Source organism: Myxocyprinus asiaticus, chromosome 14 (genome assembly GCF_019703515.2).
Source record: "Myxocyprinus asiaticus isolate MX2 ecotype Aquarium Trade chromosome 14, UBuf_Myxa_2, whole genome shotgun sequence".
Classification (NCBI taxonomy): Eukaryota; Metazoa; Chordata; class Actinopteri; order Cypriniformes; family Catostomidae; genus Myxocyprinus; species Myxocyprinus asiaticus.
The window spans coordinates 20,194,681-20,222,076 of record NC_059357.1 but is presented as its reverse complement, the minus strand read 5'-3'; the positions used below and the strand labels follow the sequence as shown (position 1 = coordinate 20,222,076).

Here is a 27,396-nt window from a genome sequence, read left to right as displayed (position 1 = left end):
AAAGGGAAAAGCACACGAGAATCGTGCACTTTTTCTCTACACAGTGCACTTCCACATTGGATAACAGTGCTCTTCACTGATGATGATGATGATGATGATGTGAGTTCCGCGTATGAGGAATGCCAGGAGATGCTTGATGTCTAATAATAATAATAATAATAATAATAATAATAAACTTGACGTACCTATGATAATTAGGTGATATTACATATCAAATTCGCATGCTTTTCGTGTTAGCAGAATGCCGTATGTTAACTCCCTAAAACCCCTGGGATGACATATCGATTCTGGTATTGTATTGTATATTTTGATTACAGTAGGGTCTGTGCCAAACAATATTGTAATATCATCACAATATAGACACATTATTTTCCATGCTTTATAATGGTATTTGATTACCAATCGCCTGCTTCGTTCAGGTGGAATTGTTCTGTAAAAGAGAAAGTTAGTATTAGTTATTCGCACTGCTAGCTGAAGTCAGAGGATGCCAAAGCTTTGGACGGACTGATGATTGAACTCAACGGGAAAATGAGGAAGTTGCCCTGAACCGACGCATTACGACTACGGCTCACGGTTTTAAGTTCATAAAACTGACCGCCAACGGCTGTTTGATGAGCAGCAAACGAAAGCCGCCTCTGAAGTCGAGCTGACAGAAGCTGGTTGAGTTTGTTTTAAAGAGTTGAGCAGGGTGTGACCGCACTTCGTTTAAATGTTACATGCAGCACTGTATATATTAACGAACCTCACCATGAACGGAATCTGCCATTTCTACGTCAACCCGTGTGGATGACACCACCGCCGCCGGCGCCCTTCCAAAGCATACAGCGGAGTGAAAACAAACCGTCGCTGAGCAAAAAGTTGACTTTTTAAAATTAACTTGGCAAAGAGCAGGCGGTTAGCCATGTAGCTGGCTGCATATGACCGGACTGGACTCCGACTAATGTCTAGGGTGTCAAACATCTTTTTTTAGTCTGTGTCGTGTTTGTGTGTGTAGATGTATAGTGAAGTTATTTTGACGTCGACGTGACTGTTTCTGGTTGCTATGGCATTTTTAAACGGCCCCCGACTGCTGGACTGGGCAAACTCTCCTCCACATTTACAGTTCAACAAATACGTCCTGACAGGCTATAGACCCATCTCCTCCGTCCAGGAGTGCATCAAAAGTCTCTTCTATCTGCACAATGAGCTGGGGAACATCTACACACATGGTGAGACTGATGTGTGACATTACAACATTTCCTCTCTCTTAAAGTTGAAATGCATTTAACCGAGTATATCTCCACTTTGCGTCATTGTATTACTCTTTCCTACCGTTTTTGATTTACTGAGAGACATCACTACTATCATGTCAGTACGAGCTTTACTCATCCTGGCTTCTTACCAATATTTGCATTTGTATTACCCATTCATAGTTATAGTCTATACCCTATTTAAATGACCAGCTTGTTATATCATCAGTGAAAGGGAGCATATTTCCTGCTTAAAGGAATATTCCTGGTTCAATACAAGTTAAGCTTAATCCACAGCATTTGTGGCATAATGTTGAAAACAATTTTGACTCGTCCCTCTTTTTCTTTAAAAAAAGCAAAAATATCGGTTGCAGTGAGGCACTTACAATGGAAGTGAAAGTGGGCAATTCGTAACCCTTAAAATACTCACTATTTCAAAAGTATAGCCACAAGACATAAACAATATGCCTGTTTACATGATTTTGGTGTGATAAAATCGCTTACTAACATTTTCTGTGTAAAGTTAAAGACAATTTTATAACTTCGTTGCCATGACGTTGTAATGCCAACAAACCCTAAACACTAAAATGACTGTAGAAATGATAATTTAAACAACTTTACATCTCAAATAATACACAAGTTTTAACAGAAGCATTAATGTACAGTTGAAGTCAGAAGTTCACATAAACCTTAGCCAAATACATTTAAACTCAGTTTTTCAAAACATTCCCTGTCTTAGGTCAGTTAGGATCACTACTTTATTTTAAGAATGTGAAATGTCAGAATAATAGTAGAGAGAATGATTTATTTCACTTTTATTTCTTTCATCACATTCCCAGTGGGTCAGAGGTTTACATACACTTTGTTAATATTTGGTAGCATTGCCTTTAATTTGTTTAACTTGGGTCAGACGTTTTTGGGTAGCCCTCCATAAGCTTCTTGCAATAAGTTGCTGGAATTTTGGACCATTCTTCCAGACAGAACTGGTGTAACTGAGTCAGGTTTGTCGGCCTCCTTGCTCGCACATGCTTTTTCAGTTCTGCCCACACATTTTCTATCATATTGAGGTCAGGGCTTTGTGATAGCCAGTGCAATTCCTTGACTTTGTTGTCCTTAAGCCATTTTGCCACAACTTTGGATGTATGCTTTGGGGTCACTGTCCATTTGGAAGACCGAGCTTTAACTTCCTGGCTGATGTCTTGAGATGTTGCTTCAATATATTCACATAATTTTCCTTCCTCATGATGCCATCTGTTTTGTGAAGTGCACCAGTCCCTCCTGCAGCAAAGCATCCCCACAACATGATGCATGCTTCACAGTTGGGATGGTGTTCTTCAGCTTGCAAGCCTCACCCTTTTTCCTCCAAACATAACAATGGTCATTATGACCAAACAGTTCAATTTTTGTTACATCAGAGCAGAGGACATTTCTCCAAAAAGTAAGATCTTTGTCCCCATGTGCTCTTGCAAACTATAGTCTGTTTTTTTCTTTATGATGGTTTTGTAGCAGTGGCTTCTTCCTTGCTGAGCAGCCTTTCAGGTTATGTCGATATAGGATTAGTTTTACTCTGGATATAAATACTTGTCTACCTGTTTCCTCCAGTATCTTCACAAGGTCCTTTGCTGTTGTTCTGGGATTGATTTGCACTTTTCGTACCAAACTACATTCATCTCTAGGAGACAGAATGCGTCTCCTTCCTGAGTGGTATGATGGCTGCGTGGTCCCATGATGTTTATACTTGAATACTGTTGTTTGTACAGATGAATGTGGTACCTTCAGGCATTTGGAAATTGCTCCAGAGGATGAACAAGACTTGTGGAAGTCCTTGGCTGATTTCTTTTGATTTTCCCATGATGTCAAGCAAAGAGGCACTGAGTTTGAAGGTAGACCTTAAAATACATCCACAGGTACACCTCCAATTCAGTACACCTCCTATCAGAAGCTAATTGGTCAATTGCCTAAAGGCTTGACAGCATTTTCTGGAATTTTTCCCAAGCTGCTTAAAGGCACAGTTAACTTAATGGATATAAACTTCTGACCCACTGGAATTGTGATATAGTCAATTAAAAGTGAAACAATCTGTCTATATACAATTGTTGGAAAAATTACTCGTGTCATACACAAAGTAGATGTCCTAAACGACTTGCCAAAACTATAGTTTGGTAATATGAAATCTGTGGAGTGGTTAAAAAATGAGTTTTAATGACTTCAATCTAAGTGTATGTAAACTTCTGACTTCAACTGTAAGTGCTTTTATAAAACTGTAAGCTTCACATTTCTGCCTTTAAAGGGTTAGTTCACTCATGTTTTACTCACCTTTAAGCCATCCCAGATGTGTATGACTTTCCTTCTTCAGGAGAATCAAAGTGAAGATTTTTATAAGCATATTTCAGCTCTTTTTGTCCATACAGTGCAAATAAATGGGTGCCATCAGGCTGCTGGCTGTTTGATAGCCCAAAAGTCATATTTAGGCAGCATAAAAGTAATCCATGCGACTCCAGTCGATCAATGAAAGTCTTCTGAAGCAAATCGATAGGTTTGTGTAAAAAAGAAATCAACAATTAAAACTTTATTAACTTAAAAAAAAAAAAAACACTTCCTGCCAGCAGTAGACGCATCAGTAACATAAGCGCAATGGTGCATTCACGTGAGAAGACGGAAGCTTAAAAGTTAAAAACTTTTTAATTATCGATTTGTTTCTTACACCAACCTATCGGTTTGCTTCAGAAGACATTAACTGATTGAGTGGAGTTGTGTGGATTACTTTTATGCTGCCTAAATATGCCTTTTGGACTGTCAAATAGCCAGCAGTCTAATGGCACCCATTCACTTGCTTTGTATGGACAAACAGAGCTGAAACGTGCTTATAAAAATCTTCACTTCGGTTCTCCTGAAGAAGGAAAGTCGTACACATCTGGGATGGCTTAAAGGTGAGTCAATCATGAGAGTATTTTCATTTTTGGGTGAACTAACCCTTTAAACCCTCCAAAAACTGTCCCCATTCACTTCCATTGTACGTGTCTTACTGTAACCTAGATTTTTTATTATTTTTTTTAAAGAAAAGGATGGATAATTCGAAATTATTTTTTGTGGTAATCAACATTATGCCACAAATGCTGTTGATAAACCTTAACTTGTATTGAACTTGGAATATTCCTTAATGTGCATTTTGTAACAGCTATTTCATAATACTGAATGATTATTTTTACACCTTGACATACAAAGATCTCCATCAAATTTACACTCTCTATCCCACTATGTTGCTTTGCATCACTACAAGCTGCAGTTTGGTCAATGTAGCTAAATCACATAGTGTTATTATCGTTTACTACTTTGTATTAACTGTAATGCATTGTTGTGTGCTGTATTTTTGTATTGCAGCTACGGATAGTGGCATTGATTAAGCATTCCTGTGCACTGGGTACAGAGAGTAAATGTAAAAAATGTATAACCTGCTTAAAAGTCAGAAAAGGTTTGCTGCATAGGAATTTACACTTGTAAACGTGTAGGCTCAAGTGCAGTACTTTGTGGTATCATCATGCTGGTTCATGTGGTTGCCTGTTCGTGTGCACTTTTACTATTAGTGTGTTTTATTGTTCGATGATGAATAACAGATTCAAAACCATAGTGTTAAAGGTGCACAAAGTTATTTTTTGGTCTTTGACTTACACTGACATGTAGGAGCAAGGATTCAGCATTATTCAAATGCAGTCATTTTTATCAATGACAATGTAGAAATTTACTATTCACAGTCATCCATGATTATTTAATCCATGAGTAAAAGTGTCCAATAACAGGGCGGTTACTAAGGTTAATGCTTTGTTCCATTCAGAGTCGGATGTGTGGTATTCCGGCTTGATATCTCCAAACTCCGACCATAAAGGCATGCCATTGCCAGATGCTCGGAAGATGACGTTTAAGCAAACAAAACTGCAATGTTCTCGTTGGCTTAGCATGTGTTCGTTTGTCAGCAGAGATGTTTCCTAGCAGCCAAATTGATTAAAGATGCTGCAATGCTAGCATTTGTTGTACAGGTGTACGATTGTCATTGAGAGTATAATTTACCATGTTTTACACACCTGTTTCTGCAAAAACTGGTTGCTAAATGGGTTTTCTTATCATGTAATGTAGAAACTTGTTGCTTCAAAACAAGCAGGTACAACCCCCCCCCCATCATTTATACCATGATCAATGGAACATGTAAATGCTTCATGCTGCAACCCCCCCCCCCCCAATGTTCAAGCCAAATCTACGCCCTTGCACACATCACACACTGAACTCAGTGGACAACATCTTAAAAATGCACTATAAACCTATTTATTAATACAGTCTTTTACAATAAAGACTTTTATGACTCAACATACTGTACTGAAAGATGTCTTGATGCAAGTTAACCACACAGTAACAGGCACGAAACACTTTCCACATGTAAATTAGATTTCATGGCAGCTTAGTGTATAATAAAGTTAAATTAACCACTCTCGAGAAACATCTTATTATTTATATCCATCATCCCAGGAAAAATTTGATGTAGTAGGTCAGAAATCACTGTATTTTCTGTATAGTCACACAGTACAAACAGTACAGATGCGATGAAAATGCAAAGCGTGTTTCCCGATGAAATCACGCAGCAACTCAGCTCAAGCACAATCGCACACATGTGAAACGTGTGATTCTCTTTGTATACTTTGTTGGTTTTATGTTATTTCTGTTAAGGAAATTGTAAAATTACCACAGTCCTCTGAGTAGCAGGCTAGCAGCTACAAGTTTGTTTACAAATGGCGGCGGCAGACTCCTTGGGTTTCTCAGTGCTTTATGTGTCATAGGTTTTTGAACAATCACAGGCTACAGCACCTCTCACAGTCCCCCTATGCCCCCAAAAGTACCTGCCCTGGAGTAGTAGCCAAAATGTCTCTTAAAACAGCTACGAGGAACTTTAGTTCCTCAGGTGTGAAAATTACTAAAAGTACTAGTCCTGGGGAAAAGTACCTAAAACGGTGGAAAGGGCCTAATAAGTCGGTATACAATAGTACACCGTCCACAGTATACATAAAATAGATCTATATCTGCTACAATGTAATGGGTTTTAGCTAGTTACACTATATGGCCAAAAGTTTGTGGACACCCCCTTCTAATTAACAAATTTGTTTACTCCATTAAATCCAGTAAAGAAAAATCTTAATGTTTCTTTATGTAATGGCTTGGGCTTTGTGTGCTTCCAAATTTGTAGCAACTGTTTGGGGATAGCCCTTTTCTGTTCCAGCATGACAATGCCCCTGTGAACAAAGTGAGGTCCATAAAGAAATGGTTTACTGTGTCTGGCGTGGAAGAAATTGACTGGCTTGCACAAAGCCTAGACCTGAACCCCACTGATCACTTTTGGGGTGAACTGGAACAGCAACTGTAAGTCAGGCCCCATCAACCAACATCAGTTCCTGACCTCACTGATAGCCTTGTGTCTGAATGAGAGCAAATCCCTGCAGCCATGTTACTACATACAGTATAGTGGAAAGCCTTCCCAAAAGAGTGGAAGCTACTATTACAGCAAAGGGGGAAATTGATGCCTAAGGTTTTGAAATCAAATGTTCATCAAGCACATATGGTGTCCACAAACCTTTGGCCATATAGTGTATATGTAATTATAAAAAATAACAATGTACTGTGGCTACATGTCATCTGGCATTAGATAGCCAGCTAGGCTGTGCCTGGGGTGATAAAGGTTGCCATAGAAAGACAAGTCTGTAGTTTGACACCTCGTGTGTGGGTGAGATTATGTGCGACGGTCTAAGCATTGTTTTGTATGTCAAGTCAAGTCATTTTTATTTGTATAGTGCTTTTCACAACGTACATCGTTTCAAAGCAGCTTTACAGGAAAAAAAATAAAATGAAACTGCAATATCTACAATGTCTTTTATAATGTGATCATTGTGTAGTTTGATTAAATATGATTGTAAAATGTGTATAGAAATTAAATAATTAAATAACAATTGTATTTTGAACCCATGTGAGCAAGCTGAATGCAACTGTGGCAAGGAACACAAAAATGCCACAAGATGTTGGTTAATGGCGAAAAATAACCTTGGGAGAAACAGGCTCACTGTGGGAGCCAGTTCCCCTCTGGCTAAACAGCATGAATATAATGCCAGTATTAGTTATTTGTGTGCAGTGCATGTCATGGTTTTAATATTGTAAATTTAGCGTTAAGGTCCAGTGTTTTAAAAATAAAAAGAAACAATTTTTTTATGAACTTTAAGATTAATGACTAATGTCTTTGAAGTCCATACTGGATTAACTATGTGAACGGATCGGATGGAATGAACATCAACCATCATGTTATCGCTTCATAAGCACCTTTTTATTAGAAAGGTGCAACAATAGGTAGGCATACGTCGAGTTGTTACATAGATAAAAGTTAACATATGTGTCTGAACATGTTTTAGTGTAGCCTGGATGCCTGTAGCTGCTGGTGATTCCCCCTCCTCTTGCAGTGGCTTGTACAGATGATTATGGGTGGACAAGGAAACTATCATACAGGATGGGGATGCATTCCGTCATGTTATTGTACTCCAACCTGAAGCGCTTTTCTAACTCTCCGAATTATGTTCTTGTTGTAGCAAACAGCAAACAAGTCAGATGTCCAAACACACAAAGTTGTGCTGATTATGTTTAAAATCACTAACACATTAGTATTTCTATTATTTTTGATGGCCACTTTGTGTGTCATATTAATCAAAGTACATTTTATCCACTTCACTCTTTCAGTGCAGCGCTAACGGCCACTGGCAAGTTTAACAAACGTAGGATGGCAGGGCAAGAGTAATTTATATTCATCAGGAAAGCGCTACCTGATTGGTCAGAGAAACTAAAACCCAACCCCTAAACCTAACAGATCAAGTAGAACTTTCCTCATTAATATGAATGAGTCTTCCCTTGCCATCCTACATTTTGGAAATCCCCCACACACTGTATTCCCTACAGACATGTTTTGTAAATCACGTGGAAAGTGACTAGTCGATTTTACATTGTGTAGACTACATTAGTTATAGATGACTAGTTGACTAGTCTATGCAACCCCAAGTGCCGACATGTTTGTGTGATGTCACGCACCTGCATCTTGGCGAAATCAGAGTTGAAGATTTCCAAACAAGTTTCCAAGTTGGAAGTCCCAGTTCAAAAGGCGCTCTGTTGTATATTTCCTGGTAGGAATTTGGAAATTCTGACTGAAATGCAGAATAAGCAAGTGGTATTCAGCTGGTCATGTGACCCTAACATGGCAGTCTCAATTGGGGGAGCCTCTCCATATAGAATAAAACAGCTTATAAAAGGCTACTGATAGGCCTGTCACGATTATTAAATAATCGTCTGATCGTGGTTATTTGATCTAACCATGGTTATTTAAGGTACTTCAAATTCCAATCACATTTTACTGTCCAAATAAGGGAATTTTAAGCGAGTATATAAAGGCCAAATTGGCACATTTGTTTGTCACATTTTGCTGTGTATGCATTTTATGTAAGCACTCCAATTGAACTTTCACTGAGCCGCACCGTGGACTGCACTCAGAGCAACTTCTAAGGAGAGCAGTAGTGTAGTCTAGGGCAGTGGTTCTCAACCATGGGGCCGGGACCCACTAGGAGGCCTCAGCACACTTCCAAAGGGGCCTCAAGATGACTTAAAAATGTTAAAAAAATACTTTATGATGTATGCCTACAAATTATAAAAAGACTCTTTCTGAAACTTCTAGAATCAAAAATGATCCATGATTAATTATTTTAATCAGACACATCTAGTTTCAGGCGAGGGGGGCCTTCAAATATTGTCTTGGACAGTGGGGACCTTGGAGTCAAAAAGGTTGAGAACCACTGGTCTAGGGCATATGCAGGCATACGCCGTATGGCCACCTATCTTTCTTAGGATTTTGCGTATGCCCACCTAAATTAAGCGATGATACATATGGCCGCCAGAACAACGAGTATTTCACCCAGAACATTTGCAGTCTACTAATGCGATACTGCAGCACCGTTATGTGACTGTTTTATTTTATTTATTTATTTTTTTAAGTGTACAGAGATTCTCTCTAAACGTGCAGAGCTGTGGGAGGCGGGAGCGCAACTGATGGCACGGGCAAGACTGATAATGCACTAATCTGATCCACAAATCAGAATGTTAATTTCAGACATGATTGGATATTTGCTAACAATAATATTTTCCGTTTCAGTAAGGGTCGGGACATTTCCAGCATCTAATGTTGATGCACAAGCATCCCTGGAGTAACCATAATTTGCACTGTAAATTTATTTCCCTGCAAAATGTAAATATATACATTTAAATTTAAGTTATGCAATTAAACTTTGTGAAAATACTGCATGTTTTTGCACCCATGCTAGTTTTTGATGCTCTTTGCAGATGCTGGACAACTGTGTCCCGTAATTATATCAAATGTCTTCTTTTTTTCTTTTTTTTTTTACTGGTGTCGGTGGTGCCTTTTTCTCATGATATCAGATCATTTCAATTTATATTTCTAAGTAGGAAAACAATTTCACCATACACAGAAAAGCACATAACAGTACACAAAATAAAACAAATAACCATTCATTCCTATGTAGGCTATATATGGTAATACAAGAAAACGTGTTAACATGAACATTACTACACTCACATTAGCTACAATGCTTAACAGTTTATTGCGTATTATGAATTAGTTTAAGTATTAACAATTTTCATAGTAGCCTAATGAAAAGAACATTAATGACACCTATTCATTTAAATACATATTTAACATCAAGTTACCATACCATGGTTCATATTAGTGTACTGTACACCATGCCAGCTAGAAACTTACCCTGATATATATTTTGTAAGTTTATGTGGGACTATAATTACATCAGTTATTTATTTTTTATGTTTTAATTTCTTACACATTTTACATATGTACTGTATACAATTTTAATATAGGAATTTTAGAGACCGGGAACATGTTTTATTTATTTATTTATTTTTATTTGGGGGTGGGGGGTCTTCATAAATGCACAGTACGCCCACCTCTTCAGACACTACTACACCACTGGAGGAGAGTGTGAAGATTAAACACTTCTGACACACTGTGAGGTTTGCACCAAACTCCCACAAAAATGTGTAAGTGAGAATTTTGATAGTGAATGCAAAATGAATTTAAAAATAGTAGGGGCGGGCGATATGGACAAAATTCTATATCACGGTATAAGTAATTTTATATCACAGTAACAGTATATATCACAATTTAGTTTTTTTTTTTTTTCCTTTTGGAAAATCATTTATTTTTTAATTAAATATCCATGTGATGGGGTGGGCAATAATCGCTATCAGTCTCACGTGCAGCCAGGAGAAGCGTCGTGCACACAGATATTTACATATCGCGATATAGACGATATAGAAAAATCTCTACCGGTTGACATTTTATTCAGACGCCACAATGTATATAGCTATACCACCCAGCCCTAAATGATAGTAAATCAGTGGAGTAAATCTTAAAGGTTTTCCTTCATATGAAATTAGGGCTTGTGGGTTTAATCGGAGAGCCTTAAAAAAAGTGTGAAAGTGAAGAATTCAGGACAGATATTTTACTATTACATAATAAAATCTAATATAATCATGTAATATAAATAACATAATAGCTGTTTACAGTAGGTTGTCTGCATTCCAAAAACAACAGTCAGTGTAAATGTAAAATGGACCAAGACTAAAGTTGACCAGAAAGAGAGATATAGTAATTGGAAATATTTTGATATTTAAAACATTATTTTTCATGTCATTCATAAGGAAATCATATGTACCTATTTTATTATGATTGCAAGTTTAATATGAATAAATTACTTTTTAATGTGTATGAAGCACACGTGCACCTTAAGAAGTATGACAATTGGTATGACAATTAATCATCATAATCGTGAAAGCACTAAAACAGACAGTTCATTATTTGACAATTAATCATCAACCAAATTTCATAATTGTGACAGCCCTAGTTGACTGGAGTCTTCATTTCATGTGGGTGGTCATGATTGAATAAATACTGTATCTTTTAAAATTATTATTCATTTCTTTGGGGGTAAAACTTTTTTAATGTTGAAAAAAAAATTACTGAGTGCACCTTTAAGGGATGACAAAACCTATTTGCTGACAAAACATGAGAAAATTCTGCCTCTGGGTTATCTCTCAAAGCAGCAGAACGGTTGAGAGTACATTTGAGTGTGTTATGGCCTCATGTTGTCAAGTAAGCAGAAATCAGGGGTTTGAAATGAGTGACACAGCTTAACTTGACCCAACTGATGACTTTGCTGTGGGAAGTTAGAAATAAATGTTGCACCGGGATGTCCTTATGTATGCTGAAATACTGAGGCATTTAGGCCTATTGACTGTTACTGCTGTTTGGATTTATAAAAAACACCTGCAGCTGTTTGGATAGGAGGTTTGAAAAGAACAAGGGGACAATGAAGATTCTGAGTAGAAATTATCACTTGTAGCTGATTATTTGAACTCACGAGACCTTAATAGGGTGCTTTTCATTCTTGCATTTGAACGCAAGAGAGATGCATGCTCCTTCGCAATGTTTACTTTGAGTATTTGTGTTTTACTTTGCATGGCATGTTTGCACAAATTTCTCCTATGTTTGCATGCCATATCTCCATTGTTTTCTTCATAGGTAATACATGTTTTTACCTACCTGCGTGTAAAATCAGTTTGTAACTGCTTAGTAGACAGAGATTCAAAAGTCTTTAGCCTTACACTTGAGATGACTAATAATGTCATTACTGAAATTTTCCTGTTCTAACCACTGCTTTACAGATGTCTTTTATTTATTTATTTATTTTTTGTCTGTTGGCCTCTCCAGAGATTATTTAGCAGAGATGGGTCACTTCTATTAAAATGAATGGAGAAATTGGAACACTCAACAAAGGAGCTCTGAGCACCCAATGGTCAACGGATGTAGAAAGGAAGTCCTGCCTTACAGTTAAAAAAGTCAATCACCTGTTGGGCCTCATGTATTTAGATAGAAGACAAAGGCAGGCCTAACACAGTTGTAAAAACCTAACTCAAGCCCCCACATTCCAAGTCGTAAATTATACTGATAAAAATCAGGCCAAAATCAAACAAAGGGAGTCCAAAACAGACTACAAATCCCATGAAGCCTTGCTCACTAAAGGATCGAACTCTCAACTCCTATTGGATGAGGCACACAACAGAACGAGTTGAGATTACTCTGTGTTCAACCGAACACTCTAACGGATCCGAAGGAGACCGTCGAGCAATTCGCATCTTCATCCGTTTGCCTACAGAAGTGAAGAGATTAAAGATTTCTCTTCCATCTTCAATCAAGTTGACATTTCTGAGTTCTCCGCCAGCCTGCTGAGAATCAACAGCCGTACCGCCCGCCGACAGAGCAAGGAAATGGCCTCCCGTCATCACCCGAGCCTCAAGGAACTGGATTCTTGTGTTTCAAGGTTTTTGCTTGTACAGTTTACGGAATGCCATGTCCGCTCATTATTAATACTCAGGGTATTAATTATCACAAATTTGTTTTGCTGTATTGTGGTCCAACCAAATTGGACTGTTGTGCAATTTCGCCATCGCGGGTGAGACAGGTAAACTGAATTCATCCATTAAAGAGTCAAAGTACGCGGGACTGTTTACGAGCCGTCCACCGCATCTCTGAGCGATGAACTAACAGCTGCTTTCTCTCCCACGATCGCAAAATCGCACAACAGTCCAATTTGGTTGGACCGCAATACAGCAAATCAAATTCGTGATAATTAATACCCTGAGTATTAATAATAAGCGGACATGGCGGTCCGTAAACTGTACAAGCAAAAACCTTGAAACACAAGAATAACACACTATAATATTCTATCTCTGCCCAGACGTAAACCTCTTACTTGAATCGCATGAGGACACAGGTAGAATGTGTTTTCCTCCGTCCTTTAGCTCTGACCGTTTACTCGCTCTGTAGGCGGGCGGTACAGCTGTTGATTCTCGGCGGGCTGGCGGAGAACTCAGAAATGTCGACCTGATTGAAGATGGAAGAGAAATCTTTAATCTCTTCACTTCTGTAGGCCAACGGATGAAGATGCGAATTGCTCTGAGGTCTCCTTCGGATCCGTTAGAGTGTTCGATTGAACACAGAGTAATCTCAACTCGTCCAGCGAGATGGAGATTGTATGGCCACAGTTTCAAGTCGGACGTTACTTCCTTGTGCCACGAGGTTGCACATGAGAGCAGCGATGAGCTGCGTCCACACACTGCAAACAAAGTTGCTGGAAGCAAATCCTGGAAGCATTTCAGAGGTATTTCAACTCCTGATGATGTCATGTTTGAGGGACGTTCTGTTGTGTGCCTCATCCAATAGGAGTTGAGAGTTCGATCCTTTAGTGAGCAAGGCTTCATGGTATTTGTAGTCTGTTTTACTATCTGGTTATTAGTCCCTGATTCCAGGGTGGTGCCCCGTCAATGTTAATCCTTATTAATATTCTACTGATTTTTGATAATTGATAATTATCTTTGATGATTGTTGAATTTGAATGATCAATAAGCTAGTGTTAATTTTAATTAATGTTTCATCGATGTTAACGATTATCTTTGATAATTGTTGATTTAAAGGATTAAAAAAGCTAACATTGATTCTCATCAATGTTCTATTGATTAATAATTAATAATTATCTTTGATAATTATTAATTATTGCTAATAACCAAACCCGCTCCTAAACGTAGCACACTACATTTACTGGAGCCCCATATGAGGTTTTAATGAGTTAAATTCAATTAATTAATTTAAATATTAATTAATAACTAAAGAAATAATTATTAATTATTTCTGATAGTAACACTGATCTAAACAACCAGTAAAGCCCTACAACCTTTTAGATACAGACACCACCTGTCAATCAATTATCATTAGCTATACAAGCCAGGAACATTTTTTTTTTTAGCGTAATATGAGGTAAAGAATCACAATTTATGATTCCAGTATTGTCAGATATTATTTCTGATATAAAATATGTTCTTTGATCATAATCTTGATCAACCATTTTTTAGATTTTGGTCTTTCCCCATTCAAGTAGATAGGAGCTGCACTGGCATGACTGGAAATAGCTTCCCGAGAGCGTTCCAAAGATGGCCGACAGTGGACTGAAGAGTGGACTGCTAGAAAGACCCACATGCTGTGTGTAGCAGACTGGTCCAAATATTTGTTGGTGCTTTTTTTTTTTTTTTTTTTGCCACAAACCCTTTTGATTAGAATTTGTAAAACCATCAATAAACAACTGATATATATATCCTGACTTGAAAATGAGCTATATTTATTGTCAGTGAAGTTAAAAATTTGAAAAATGATGTGAAAACTTTTGCTCAATTGTGTAAGTGCCACGTGGATGCACACACTTTTCTGGGCTAGAGTGCATGTTGTCTATCTATAGTGGCTCTGCCAGAGATAACACTCAAAATAGTTAGAAAATAGTGCCGGATGAAAATTGTGCTTTTACCTGACCAGGGCAAATCATTTGACATTGGTGGAGAGACAGGGGCCCAGAGAGAAAGAGAAATAGGCAAAAAAGTAGCCAAACATGAGTTTTTGTAAACCTGAATTCATCCTGTTAGGTACTTTGAGCCACTAGTGTAATGCCAGTGCTTCCAGTCATTTAATGCTAAAGATATGTAAAGATCTTTGTGTGTAGTTTGCATGGTGGCAGCTGCTTCTAAGAGTAGCATCAGCAAAGCCAACTGAGATCCTCATAGTACTGGGCTGTACCCAGGGCCTCCATAAATCTGTTGTTTAGGCTGCGGTGATTCAGCTCAAGGGACACAATAAAACACTGCAGGGCTTGTGTAAGTGTAATGGCAAATAACCACGCTCTCAATCTCTTTTCACAGGCAACGTGTGTTTCAGCAGCACTTGTGTCTTCCATGCACAATGATTAAGCTCCTTTGTCTCATTCTTGATTCATTTCCACGCAGGAATCCCTCTGCTTTGCTTCCTGGTGCTGCTCCCACTCAACATTCCCTGGTCACAGATCAGTGTGACGTGGCTTGGCGTGGTGCACTTTTTGGCCTGTTTATCTCCACAGCTGGGTTCAGTGGTCTACCATCTCTTCATGAACCATGAGGGTGGTGAGCCCGTCTACAAAACACTTCTCACGCTTGATATGTGCGGAATCTGCATGATCAACACGCTAGGTCAGCATCTCGGACTGGTGTCGGATCAGTTTGATTGATCCATCACATAATTTTCAGTACATTGTGTTTTTATTTCTTTCTGTACTGTCTTTTCCTCTACTGACTCAAGGCTTTTTTGACACTCCACAATCTGATATTTTTGTACAGGTTGTTCATACTTAGAATCATCTGATGAAGTGATGTGTCATCAGGACTTATTTAGCTATGTTCACCAAAATGAAAAAAAAAAAAAACACAAGCCTCGCTTACTGCAGTGCATTAGAAAGCTGAGTCAGATTAGCCCAATACTGTAAATAAGTACATTTGTGTTTCGCCTTTATCTTTATCTACTCTCATTTTCTAGACTGCAGCAGCATTTAACAGTATGAGAAGTGGTCACGTTGCTTTAAAAGAGCAATGTTGCAACAGAGGAAATAAAGAAAGAACTAAACAAAATAGGTGAATTTAAAATTGTCAATTTAGATTTGCCTGTTTTGTTTTAAAGAACGTTAGACAGTTTACATGGGCTTGGCCTGTGTGATTTGGTTTACTGTTTAGTAAAAGTGAATTATAATAAGCTATATATTATAAAAGTTTATGAGCAAGTCGTCTAATTAACTGCATAAAATGCAAAAAAAAAAATCCTGTTACATTTATGAAAAAAAAAAGACAAAGAAAATGGGCAACTGTGGTTGCCAGAAATTCACCATAGAAAATATAGTGACCATGTTTCAGGCATCATCGGATTTTGGTGCCTGTATATTTTACAGTTCATTACGGTATACAGTATATCATTAGATGATATAATATTAACATACCAACCTACTAGAAACTACAAAAATATGCTTTGCTTTTAAATGTACTGTAACCACCATAGGAACACAGGTGGTAAAACAAAAGGCCATGTGATCACTTAAATTTCATCAAGAGTTGCTCTTCCAGCAGCAATGGCCAGTAAATATGTACTGTATAGACACAGCACAGTTTCACTCACACAAACACAAAACTCCATCACTAAAATAATGCAATTAAAGGGATAGTTCACCCAAAAATGAAAATTCTCATCATTTACTCACCCGCATGCCATCCCAGATGTGTATGACTTTCTGTCTTCTGCTGAATACCAACAAAGATTTTAAGAAGAATATTTCAACTCTGTCTATCCACACAATGCAAGTGAATGGGTACCAAAATTTTGAAGCTCCAAAAGGACATAAAGGCAGTTTTAAAAGTAAACCATACAACTCCAGTGGTAAAATCTAAATCTTCAGAAGCAATATGATGTGGGTGAGAAACAGACCAATATTTAAGTCAGTTTTTACTATCAATCTCCACTTTAACATTCTTCTTTTGTTTTTGGCGATTCTTTGTGCATATCGCCAACTACTGGGCAGGAAGGAGAGTTTATAGTAAAAAAAGGACTTCAATATTGATCTGTTTCTCACCCCAACCTATCATATTGCTTCTGAAGATATACTGTAGATTTAACCACTGGAGTCACATTAATTACTATTATGCTGTTTATATCCATTTTGGATCTTCACAATTTTGGTACCCATTCACTTGCTTTGTATGGACCTACAGAGCTGAGATATTCTTCTAAAAATCTTTGTTTGTGTTCAGCAGAAGAAAGAAAGTAATACACATCTGGGATGGCATGAGGGTGAGTAACTGATGAGAGAATTTTCATTTTTGGGTGAACTAGCCCTTTAACATTAAATAAACATCATAAAATGTAACGTAAAGCACCACAATGTACTTAACTGATATAAAAAAATAAGATCAAACATAAATATTTTAATAAAACCTAATCAAGTGTGATGGGTCACTTTTGGGAACACACAATTATTGTTTTTCACCGTAATTTTAACAATTGTTTACCATGTACTTTTCTGTTAAACATACTGTAAATTTTCACCATTAATTGTATAGAAAGCAAATCACACTTTTTATTCTAAATGTTTTTTAACAGTATTTTACTATGAAATTACATGTATTGTCTTGTTAAATAAAATACATTTTCACCATACATGGTAAGGTAACTACTAGTAAACAAGAATTTTACATTTTCATTGAAAGTATAAAAATTTTTACACTGTATTTATGATTGTTTGGAATTTTTTTTTCATTTTTTATATTCCCTGTTCAAACAACAGAGACCAGTGTTTCTCATGTTTGTTGCCTATATAATATGGATGAAGAATAATACAGTTTTGTGGAGGAACTATAGCACCATTTAAATTGCAGTTGTAAGTGTAAGCAGCTTGTTTTACTATAAGTCATTTAACAAGCTTATGCTCTTACAATGTAATGCACAAGTATTTAATACGCTTGAAATTCACCCATATTTGAATGATGTGAATCAGCCTTTTTTATGTAAGATAATGATACAGGTTGTCATCCTAGTAATGCTGTGTTTTGGTTCACAGGAGCTCTGCCAATTGTGTACATCACTTTACTCTGCTACCCCTTCACCCGCACAGTGGCTCTGCTAGTGTACATTCTGCTGTCCAGTTACGCCATCTACTGTGCCATCACAGCACGCAGCAGAGTACGACGCCTACGTTCCTTTGCCTGGCAGTTGCTTTTCCGCTTCTCATTTTTCTTACTGCGCTCTGTGGGTGTGGGTGGAGGGAGTCCCACCTCACTGCGTCACTTTGTTACTATGGATGCACTGGCAGTGTTAGGCGGGGTCATCAATATCACCCGGATCCCCGAGCGTTTCCGCCCAGGCCTCTTTGACTACTGGTGCAACAGCCATCAGATCATGCATGTGCTAGTGGTAGTTTCCATACTGTACCTACACTGGGGGGTGCTGGATGACCTACTGTGGATAAACAGCCATGACTGTCCCTCAGACTGACAGTGGATCTGCTGGTCTGGATTACAGGGCATGGGGGGGTGGGGGGGTGGGGGGGGGGGGGGTTGGGATGTGGAGCTGTTGTGCTTTGTATATAAATGTGCACGAAAGTCCATTAGAAGTGTTTTACATGTTTTTTTTAGGAGACACCAGTGCCAGCTTCGACACACATGCTTGTTTGTGCCGTCAGTAGCCAGAATGTACATATCTGTATTTGCAGAAACATTGTCTCTGCATGGCACTGTTTAGATCTACGCAAAGGCAGCATTTTGTTTTGAGAACAACACGTTCTATAGGCTTACACTCATGTTTATATGCAGACGCATATACACACATACGGGGTCTGACATTATTTGATGTCATATATACACCAGCGTAGAAAATATTTATTATATAAGCTCAAAAAACTAAAGGCAAGATTTAGCCCTCAAATGATTGGGTCTCAAAAAGCAAGACTTACTGTTTGAAAGCATGACTTGGGAAAACTCATTACAGTTTGTCCCTATTCTCAGTTTTGCTGGTGACTTATGGAAACAAAGATCACCAGTGCATAAATGACGTACATATGCACTGACTTAGACCTCCAACTTTCAGAAGCTACTCTATTGCAGAGTATGCAGCATATCAGTTGTTACATCAATGCATACTAATAACTAAAACTACACACACGCATGCACATGCACACACACAGATACACTATGTACTGTAGGGCCAGTCTCACAGCAAGATTTACTGGAAATACTTGAGTTGATTTTATTTGTTTTATTACACTGTGTTTGTGTTGTTTTTATTCCATTTACATCCAATACTTGTTAGTGAGGGGCAAAAGGGGTCATTCCTTGGTTTGAAGCCTTGCCATTGATATGTTTACTGGCTGATTAAAGTTACAGAGTGCCCTTTAGTGACTTTAGTCAGGCAAGTTTGTTATCTATGAGGGGGCATTTATTTAATGCAGTTTTTTTTTGCAGGAGCATGACTTTATTGGTGCCCTGGAAAAGTTGTTATGTTACCTGCAGAAGGTAACATAACAAGTTTTCTCTGCTGTGCTTCTGAACAGTCCTTTTAAATCTTGTTCACTCATGGTTTTAATATCCTAATCTGCAGTTTGGAAGATTGGTTTTTGTACTGCTCTAAATAAGATTTTATTTCTTTTTGACCTTTAACCTCAATTATCTGTGTAACCTTGGATTCAGGACAAGGCAAATTATTTTCTTAATGGAGGGCTGTTTGCGCAAAGGCTTTAATTCTCGGCTGGGGATTTTCAACCACTGCACACCTGATGTTCCTCATCATCAGATGTGGCAAGAGGAATATTAAACTCTGCAATGGGGCAATATTACACATGCCAATAAGTGGATTCCCTGTTAAAGACTATCATAACATTATCATAACATTGGTACTACTCGCTTGTACCAAATTTATGCTATATACATCACCAAGTGTTGAGTAAATTACTCAAAATAAGTAATCCACTACAAATTACTAGCCACTTTTACAAAAAAATGTATGTGATTACTGATTACTTTATCTAAAAAGTAATCACATTACTAATTATCTTACATTTAAGTTACTTTTTAAATCACTTTTCCTAGAAAAGTTTTTGGTTTTCCGCTCATTCAAAATGCCTATATGTCCTCCTCATTCATTTTCACACACCCTTCAGCTGTCACAGAAATGCTAACAGACATACACTATATTGCCAAATGTATTCGCTCATCTGCATTTAGATGCATATGAACTTAAGTGACATCCCATTCTTAATCCATAGGGTTTAATATGACGTCGGCCCACCCTTTGCAGCTATAACAGCTTCAACTCTTCTGGGAAGGCTTTCCACAAGGTTTAGGAGTGTGTTTATGGGAATTTTTGACCATTCTTCCAGAAGTGCATGTGTGAGGTCAGACACTGATGTTGGACGAGAAGGCCTGGCTCAGAGTCTTCGCTCTAATTCATCCCAAAGGTGCTCTATCGGGTTGAGGTCAGGACTCTGTGCAGGCCAGTCAAGTTCTTCCACACCAAAATCGCTCATCCATGTCTTTATGGACCTTGCTTTGTGCACTGGTGCGCAGTCATGTTGGAACAGGAAGGGGCCATCCCCAAACTGTTCCCACAAAGTTGGGAGCATGGAATTGTCCAAAATCTCTTGGTATGCTGAAACATTCAGAGTTCCTTTCACTGGAACTAAGGGGCCAAGCCCAGCTCCTGAAAAACAACACCACACCATAATCCCCCCTCCACCAAACTTCACAGTTGGCACAATGCAGTCAGACAAGTACCGTTCTCCTGGCAACTGCCAAACCCAGACTTGTCCATCAGATTGCCAGATGGAGAAGCGCGATTCGTCACTCCAGAGAACGCGTCTCCACTGCTCTAGAGTCCAGTGGCGGCGTGTTTTACACCACTGCATCCGACGCTTTGCATTGCATTTGGTGATGTATGGCTTGGATGCAGCTGCTCGGCCATGGAAACCCATTCCATGAAGCTCTCTATGCACTGTTCTTGAGCTAATCTGAAGGCCACATGAACTTTGGAGTTCTGTAGCGATTGACTCTGCAGAAAGTTGGCGACCTCTGTGCACTATGTGCCTCAGCATCCGCTGACCCCGCTCTGTCATTTTAGTTGCTGTCATTCCCAATCGCTTCCACTTTGTTATAATACCACTGACAGTTGACTGTGGAATATTTAGTAGCAAGGAAATTTCACGACTGGACTTGTTGCACAGGTGGCATCCTATCACAGTACCACGCTGGATTACACTGAGCTCCTGAGAGCAGCCCATTCTTTCACAAATGTTTGTAGAAGCAGTCTGCATTCCTAGGTGCTTCATTTTATACACCTGTGGCCATGGAAGTGATTGGAACACCTGAATTCAATTATTTGGATGGGTGAGCAAATACTTTTGGCAATATAGTGTACATATGAATTTATATTTTAAATGTATTATACATATTACTTTAGTACTTTAATGTACTTAAAAGTAATTACTTTAATTGAGAGTCAGTAACTGTAATCTGATTACAAGAATTAAAAATGTAATCTGTTACACCACTTTTTTACTAAAAGTAATTAGATTACAATAACTAGTTACTTTGTAACTGGATACACCTAACACTATAATCACTTAAGCAAATACTCAGTGTGTTATTTAAAGTTTATCTCTGTCCCTGGTTATGGGATGAATATGAATAGATTAGAGGTAGACCGATATATCGGTTTTACCGATTAATCAGTGCCGATAGTTGCTTTTTGGAAATTTCAGCAAAATGTTGATTGTTGCTGACAGTTTTTTCATAATTTCTTCATTTCAAAATAAGAGTCCCCGGTGTGTTTCTGACTTCTTTATACTTAAAAGTCCAATGTTATACACCAAATCTTCATTTTGTCTGGTTACTATTGGGATTTTGGTTGAACAAAAAACTGCATCAGGGATTTTAGTCAGTTTGGACTCTTTGTCATTGCCTGCCATAGTAAATACATATTTTTTTTATCTTTTTTGACATTCATCAATTGATTTTAAAAACTATCGGCCGATTTATTGGTTATCGGCATTCCCCACCACTTTAGTTATCAGTATCGGCAAAATCCACTATCGGTCGACCTCTAGAATAGATACTTTTCAGAATGGCCTCCATTATATAAGTTTAGTTGCCAAAAGACTTCAGGTTTAACAGAGCTGTTTACAATACTTAAGCTGAACAACAATCACCTTCATATATCTACTTTAGAATATGATTTAGTGAGTAGATTGGATAAATCAGTTCTTATTACAGATTGCACTATGGAGATGTTGATATTGTTCCAAATGGGCTGTATTATTATGTGACAGCATTTTTTGAACAGTTGAATATGTTACTTTAGAACGCTTATGCAATGCTGAGCAGAACAAACCAAGGATGACTCCCTTCCAACTCTTTTAATAAGTGACAAAACAAACAAACTGTGATAGGTTCAGTGACCAAAATCAAGATCATTGAGGCTTACCAATAATTTCTCAATTGAATTGCCTCCTCTACCCTTACTATTTGCGTTACATATTTATTTTGGGTGTGTTATGTATATGATGTTGTTTTGCTATTTTAAATGTTGTTGTTAAATTATTCTTCTTTTTTTTTCACATCAATCTACACTCTATACCCCATAATGACAAAGCAAAAACCAGATTTTTGATAACTTTGCAAATTTATTAAAAAGAAAAAACTGAAACATCACATTGACATAAGTATTCAGACCCTTTGCTATGACACTTGAAATTTAGCTCAGGTGCATAAGATTAAACATAACATATGATTTTCTAATGCTTGTGCATTTTAACCACTGAAATATGTGCTTAATGTGCAGTAACAGAGCTAATGCATCAAATATATGTCTAATGAAAGGGAATGAAACAGAGAGCAGTCCAGAGGCAATACAACCATATCAAATAATTAACTGCACTGTTTATTTTTAACATAAAGGGCTTTGGATAAAAGTGAAAACTGTTTAAAAACTTAAAGTCCATATAGGTAATGTAAATACCTGTATGTAGACTGAATATGCATTAAAATGCAAGCAGCATACATACTGAAATTTTATATGTATATTAATATATAAAACAACAATGTTCTAAAAAAATATGAATGTTAATGTATGTCATCTCAGAGGGTAACACACAAAATGAATTGTTCAATTTCTTTTCAAAGAAAGTACAAATTGATGATTTTACTATTCAGTGAACAGTTTAAAAGTCTTCAGAAAGTCAAAATTGTGAGATCACAATGCCAGTGACCATTGTTGAGGTCTGACAGGAGAGTTAACAATGCTTTTAGAATCTCTAGGTGGGTCAGCAGCATCATATTAACAGTCTGTAATACTATGATGTCATAATGTCATTAACATGGTCTTGATTTTGACAATTTAGAAAACACTGTAATATAGTTTGGTTGGCAAAATCTCTTTTTTACATAATGAAATGTTTGGAGAGGTGGCAATATAAATGCTTTGGTTTTGAGAATGGGGGTCTTGATATGTAATTACCTCTGAAACCCACTGGATAACTATGCATATCAAAATATGTACATATACTGTATATACACAGACATGTTTGTACATGTGAATTCCAAAAAATATATGTTTTACTAATCCTGAAAAGAAACAAATCTGTGTATTTACACCAACATATTTTGCTCAGAGTTGCATCTTTACCACGCCATCCTGGGGTTTCCTCTTCTCAGGGTGCCCTGTCAGTGCTCACTTGTACTGAGTGATCTTGACAACTGATTTTGGGCCAGTTTTCTTTTCATTCTGTCATGTCCTCTTCACTAGATTTTGGTTAACATCAAGGACTGCCGAAATAATAGCTGGACAGTTATAGGCTTGTAAGGTATCAGGCATTTTGGGCATGCATCCACCTTGATGCATATTCCCTTTGTGGGACTGAATGTGTGTCCATATATGCTAATCAAGAATGTGTTTATTTATGTAGTTTGTTAAGAGTTGTGAGAATGTGCAGAGCATGTTAAACTGAAGCCCTAAAAGAAATGGATTGCATTACAATCCATGTTTCATAGGAGTTACAAGGATGATGTTCTCATGAATGACATTCTCCTGTCTGTATATTCTATTGTCCTGTGGTAAAAAAACAAAAAAAAAAAAAAAAAAAACAATGACATGATGTATAAAATTATAATAAAACTTTTTTCTTAGTATGCAGGTGCTGGATAGCCTGTTAATGATAATTTACAAACTATTTATCATTAGTTACATTTCGCATTATTATGACAATAGAGATATTGTTATTATTACTATTATTCTGAGATGGGTTACCACTATCAATGATAATCTTAATTTACAACCCCAGTTCCGAAAAAGTTGGGACAGTATGAAAAATGCTAATAAAAACAAAAAGGAGTGATTTTTAAATTATATTCACCCTTTGCTGTATTGAAAGCACCACAACTACACATAATATGATGTTTTACCTTGTGAATTTTATTGTTTTTTTGAAAATGTACAGTCATTTCAAATCAGATGATTGCAACCTGCTCCAAAAAAGATGAGACGGGCAATTTAAGACTAATAATAATTTGACGAGTTGAAATAAGGAGATAAACAGGAGATGTTAAACAGGTGAGGCAATTGTGTCATAGTACTGTATACTGTATAAGGAGCCTCCAAAAACAGCCTAGGCATTTAAGAGCAAGAATCATTCAAGACTTGTCAATTTGCCAAGAGATGCTTCAGCAAATAATCCAGCACTTTGAGAACAATGTTCAACCGGAAGGATTTGGGGCATTTCACCCTCTATAGTGCACAATATAGTTAAAAGATTCAAGGAATCTGGTCAAATCTTGGTACGTAAAGGGCAAGAAGAAAACCACTTCTGAATGCGCGTGATCTCTGAGCCCTCAGACGTCACTGTCTTAAAAAACGTCATTCATCTGTAATGGATATCATGAACATGGGCTTGGGATAACTTTAGTAAACCTCTGTTAGTTAACACCACCCCCTGCTGCATCCACAGATGCAAGTTAAGACTTTACTATGCAAAGCAGAAGCCCTACATCAACACTGTCCAGAAGCTTTGACTGTCCATTCGGCAGTGACTTCTCTGGGCTCGTCTCATCTTAGATGGAAAGTAGAACAGTGGAACTGTGCTTTTTGGTCTGAAGAGTCCACATTTCAAAAAGTTTTTGAAAAACACAGCCGTCGTGTTATCCGGGCCAAAGAGGAAAAGGGCCATCCAAGCTGTTATTAGCGTCAGGTCCAAAAGCCAGTGTCTGTATGGGCCAGGGGTGTGTCAGTGCCCATGGTATGGGTAACTCGCACATCTGTGAGAACACCATGAATGCAGACAGATTTGTACACATTTTGGAGCAACATATACTGCCATCCAGCACCATCTTTTCCAGAGACGTTCCTGCATTTTCCAGCAGGACAACTTCAAACCACATACTGCCCGGATTACAAGTGCATGGCAGTGTAAGCAGAGAGTGTGGGTGGTAGATTGGCCTGCCTGCAGTCCTGACCTGTCTTCAATTGAGAATGTATGGCACATTATTAAGCACACCATCCGGCAACGTAGACCCCGTACAATTGTGCAGCTAAAGACCATAATGGATGAATGGGGGAAAACTTAACAAACTTGTGTCTTCAGTGCCCAAATGCTTAAGAAGTGTAATTAGAAGAAATGGTGATGTTTCACAGTGGTAAAAACTCGACTGTCTCAACTTTTTTGGAGCATGTTGCAATCATCTGATTTGAAATTACTGTACATAAATAAATAAATAAATAAATAAATAAAATTCACAAGGTAAAACATTATATTATGTGTAGTTGTGGTACTTTCAATATAGCAAAGGGAATAATAATTTACAAATCACTCCATTTTGTTTTTATTAGCCATTTTCATACTTTCCAAACTTTTTCGGAATTGGGGTTGTACGTACAAAGGCTGAGAAAACTAACACAAATAGGGTGATAGGAGGTATGTGAAAGATCTGTCTTTTTTCTTTTTTTCACAAAATATTTGTTTAATTTAATTGTTTGGCGCCATCTGATGGTTACAGTTCTCTAGTGGTCCTTGAATGTCAGTAATAGCATCAATGATGTTTGGCTGAACTGTGTTGACCTTTTAAAAGCCAGGCACATAGATCACTCACTGAGTTCCATTGACCATTCATCTTTATTTATTGTTGTTTTATTGGGTCTTCTAATCTCATTAATGGGAAATGTTGCCATAACTTTGGTAGTACATAAACATTTTGTGTTGTAATTGGTTTTATCTACAAGTGTGTATTTCTGTTTGTTTATTTTATGGGCCTAAATTTCTCTCTCAGTCTGTTTGCTTGGCCACGGATACATTTGTTCACAGACAGATCTTCCAAACCCAACGGTCTCCAGCAGCGATTGTGCAATAAATTGAGGTTTATATTTTTAAACGTGTCTCTTGGCTCTTAATTTTCCTCATGTCTGTGGGCCTATTCTGGTATTTTGACCTCCAGTTCATTCTTGTTTACTGTGTTGATTTGCTCAGAAATGTCTTGCTAATAATGTGGTGTATGTGTTGAAATTACACGGTATATTCATATATTTATCTTATTTCAAATCTGTTGATATGGGGGTGATTCTCATGAAACCTGTCAAGAAAATGTTCTGGTCCTATTTTACTTATTTTTTTAAATAATACATTTTTGGGGCTTGGATAGCTCAGCGAGTAAAGACGTTGGCTACCACCCCTGGAGTCGCGAGTTCAAATCCAGGGCGTGCTGAGTGACTCCAGCCAGGTCTCCTAAGCAACCAAATTGGCCCGGTTGCTAGGGAGGGTAGAGTCACATGGGGTAACCTCCTCGTGGTCACTATAATGTGGTTCTCGCTCTCGGTGGGGTGCGTGGTGTGTTGTGCATGGATGCTGTGGAGAGTAGCGTGAAGCCTCCACACACGCTATGTCTACACAGTAACACGCTCAACAAGCCACGTCATAAGAGGCAACTGAGATTCGGATTGAGGTGAGTCACTACACCACCATGAGGACTTAGAGCGCACTGGGAATTGGGCATTCCAAATTGGGGAGAAAAAAAAAATAAATAAAAAAAAAAATATATATATATATATATATATATATATATATATATATATATATATATATATATATATTTTTTTTTTTTTTTTTTTGCATATATAAAATAAAGCCTATTATTAGGGCCATTAAGACTTTTTTACATTTTGATGTTTGCATTATTTTCATGGCAATTACGCGCATTTTACCTCCAATCCTCGTTACCATAACAGGAAAAAACTTTGTCATTATGATATTCTCATTACAGTAATGTGAATAAAATGACATACCATTTCAGTTGTAAAGTATTCATAGCCTACATTATACATAATTTTTAAACGACTGTAAAAACGATGATTTAAACGACTTTACAGCTCAAATAATACACGCGTTTAACAGAAGAATTAATGTAAGTGCTTTTATTAAACTATAAGCTTCACTTTTCTACCTTTAAACCCTCCAAAATTTGGCCTCATTCCCCTTCCATTGTAAGTGCCTCTGTAACCACAAAAGTAACCACTGTTTTGAAGAAAAGGAGAAACGAGTTGAAATAATTTTTTGTGGTGATCAAAATTACGCCATAAATGTTGAGT

General features: G+C 37.5%; 1 protein-coding gene across 1 annotated transcript; it reads left to right on the top strand.

Moving 5' to 3' along the window:
* The first annotated feature begins 205 nt into the window (after positions 1-205).
* Positions 206-18,273, top strand: LOC127451622 (progestin and adipoQ receptor family member 4-like). Its single transcript, XM_051716438.1, has 3 exons — positions 206-1,208; positions 15,213-15,431; positions 17,840-18,273. Exons 1-3 carry the CDS (start codon positions 1,043-1,045, stop codon positions 18,271-18,273), a joined length of 819 nt encoding a protein of 272 aa, XP_051572398.1. The 5' UTR covers positions 206-1,042.
* Positions 18,274-27,396: the final 9,123 nt, after the last annotated feature.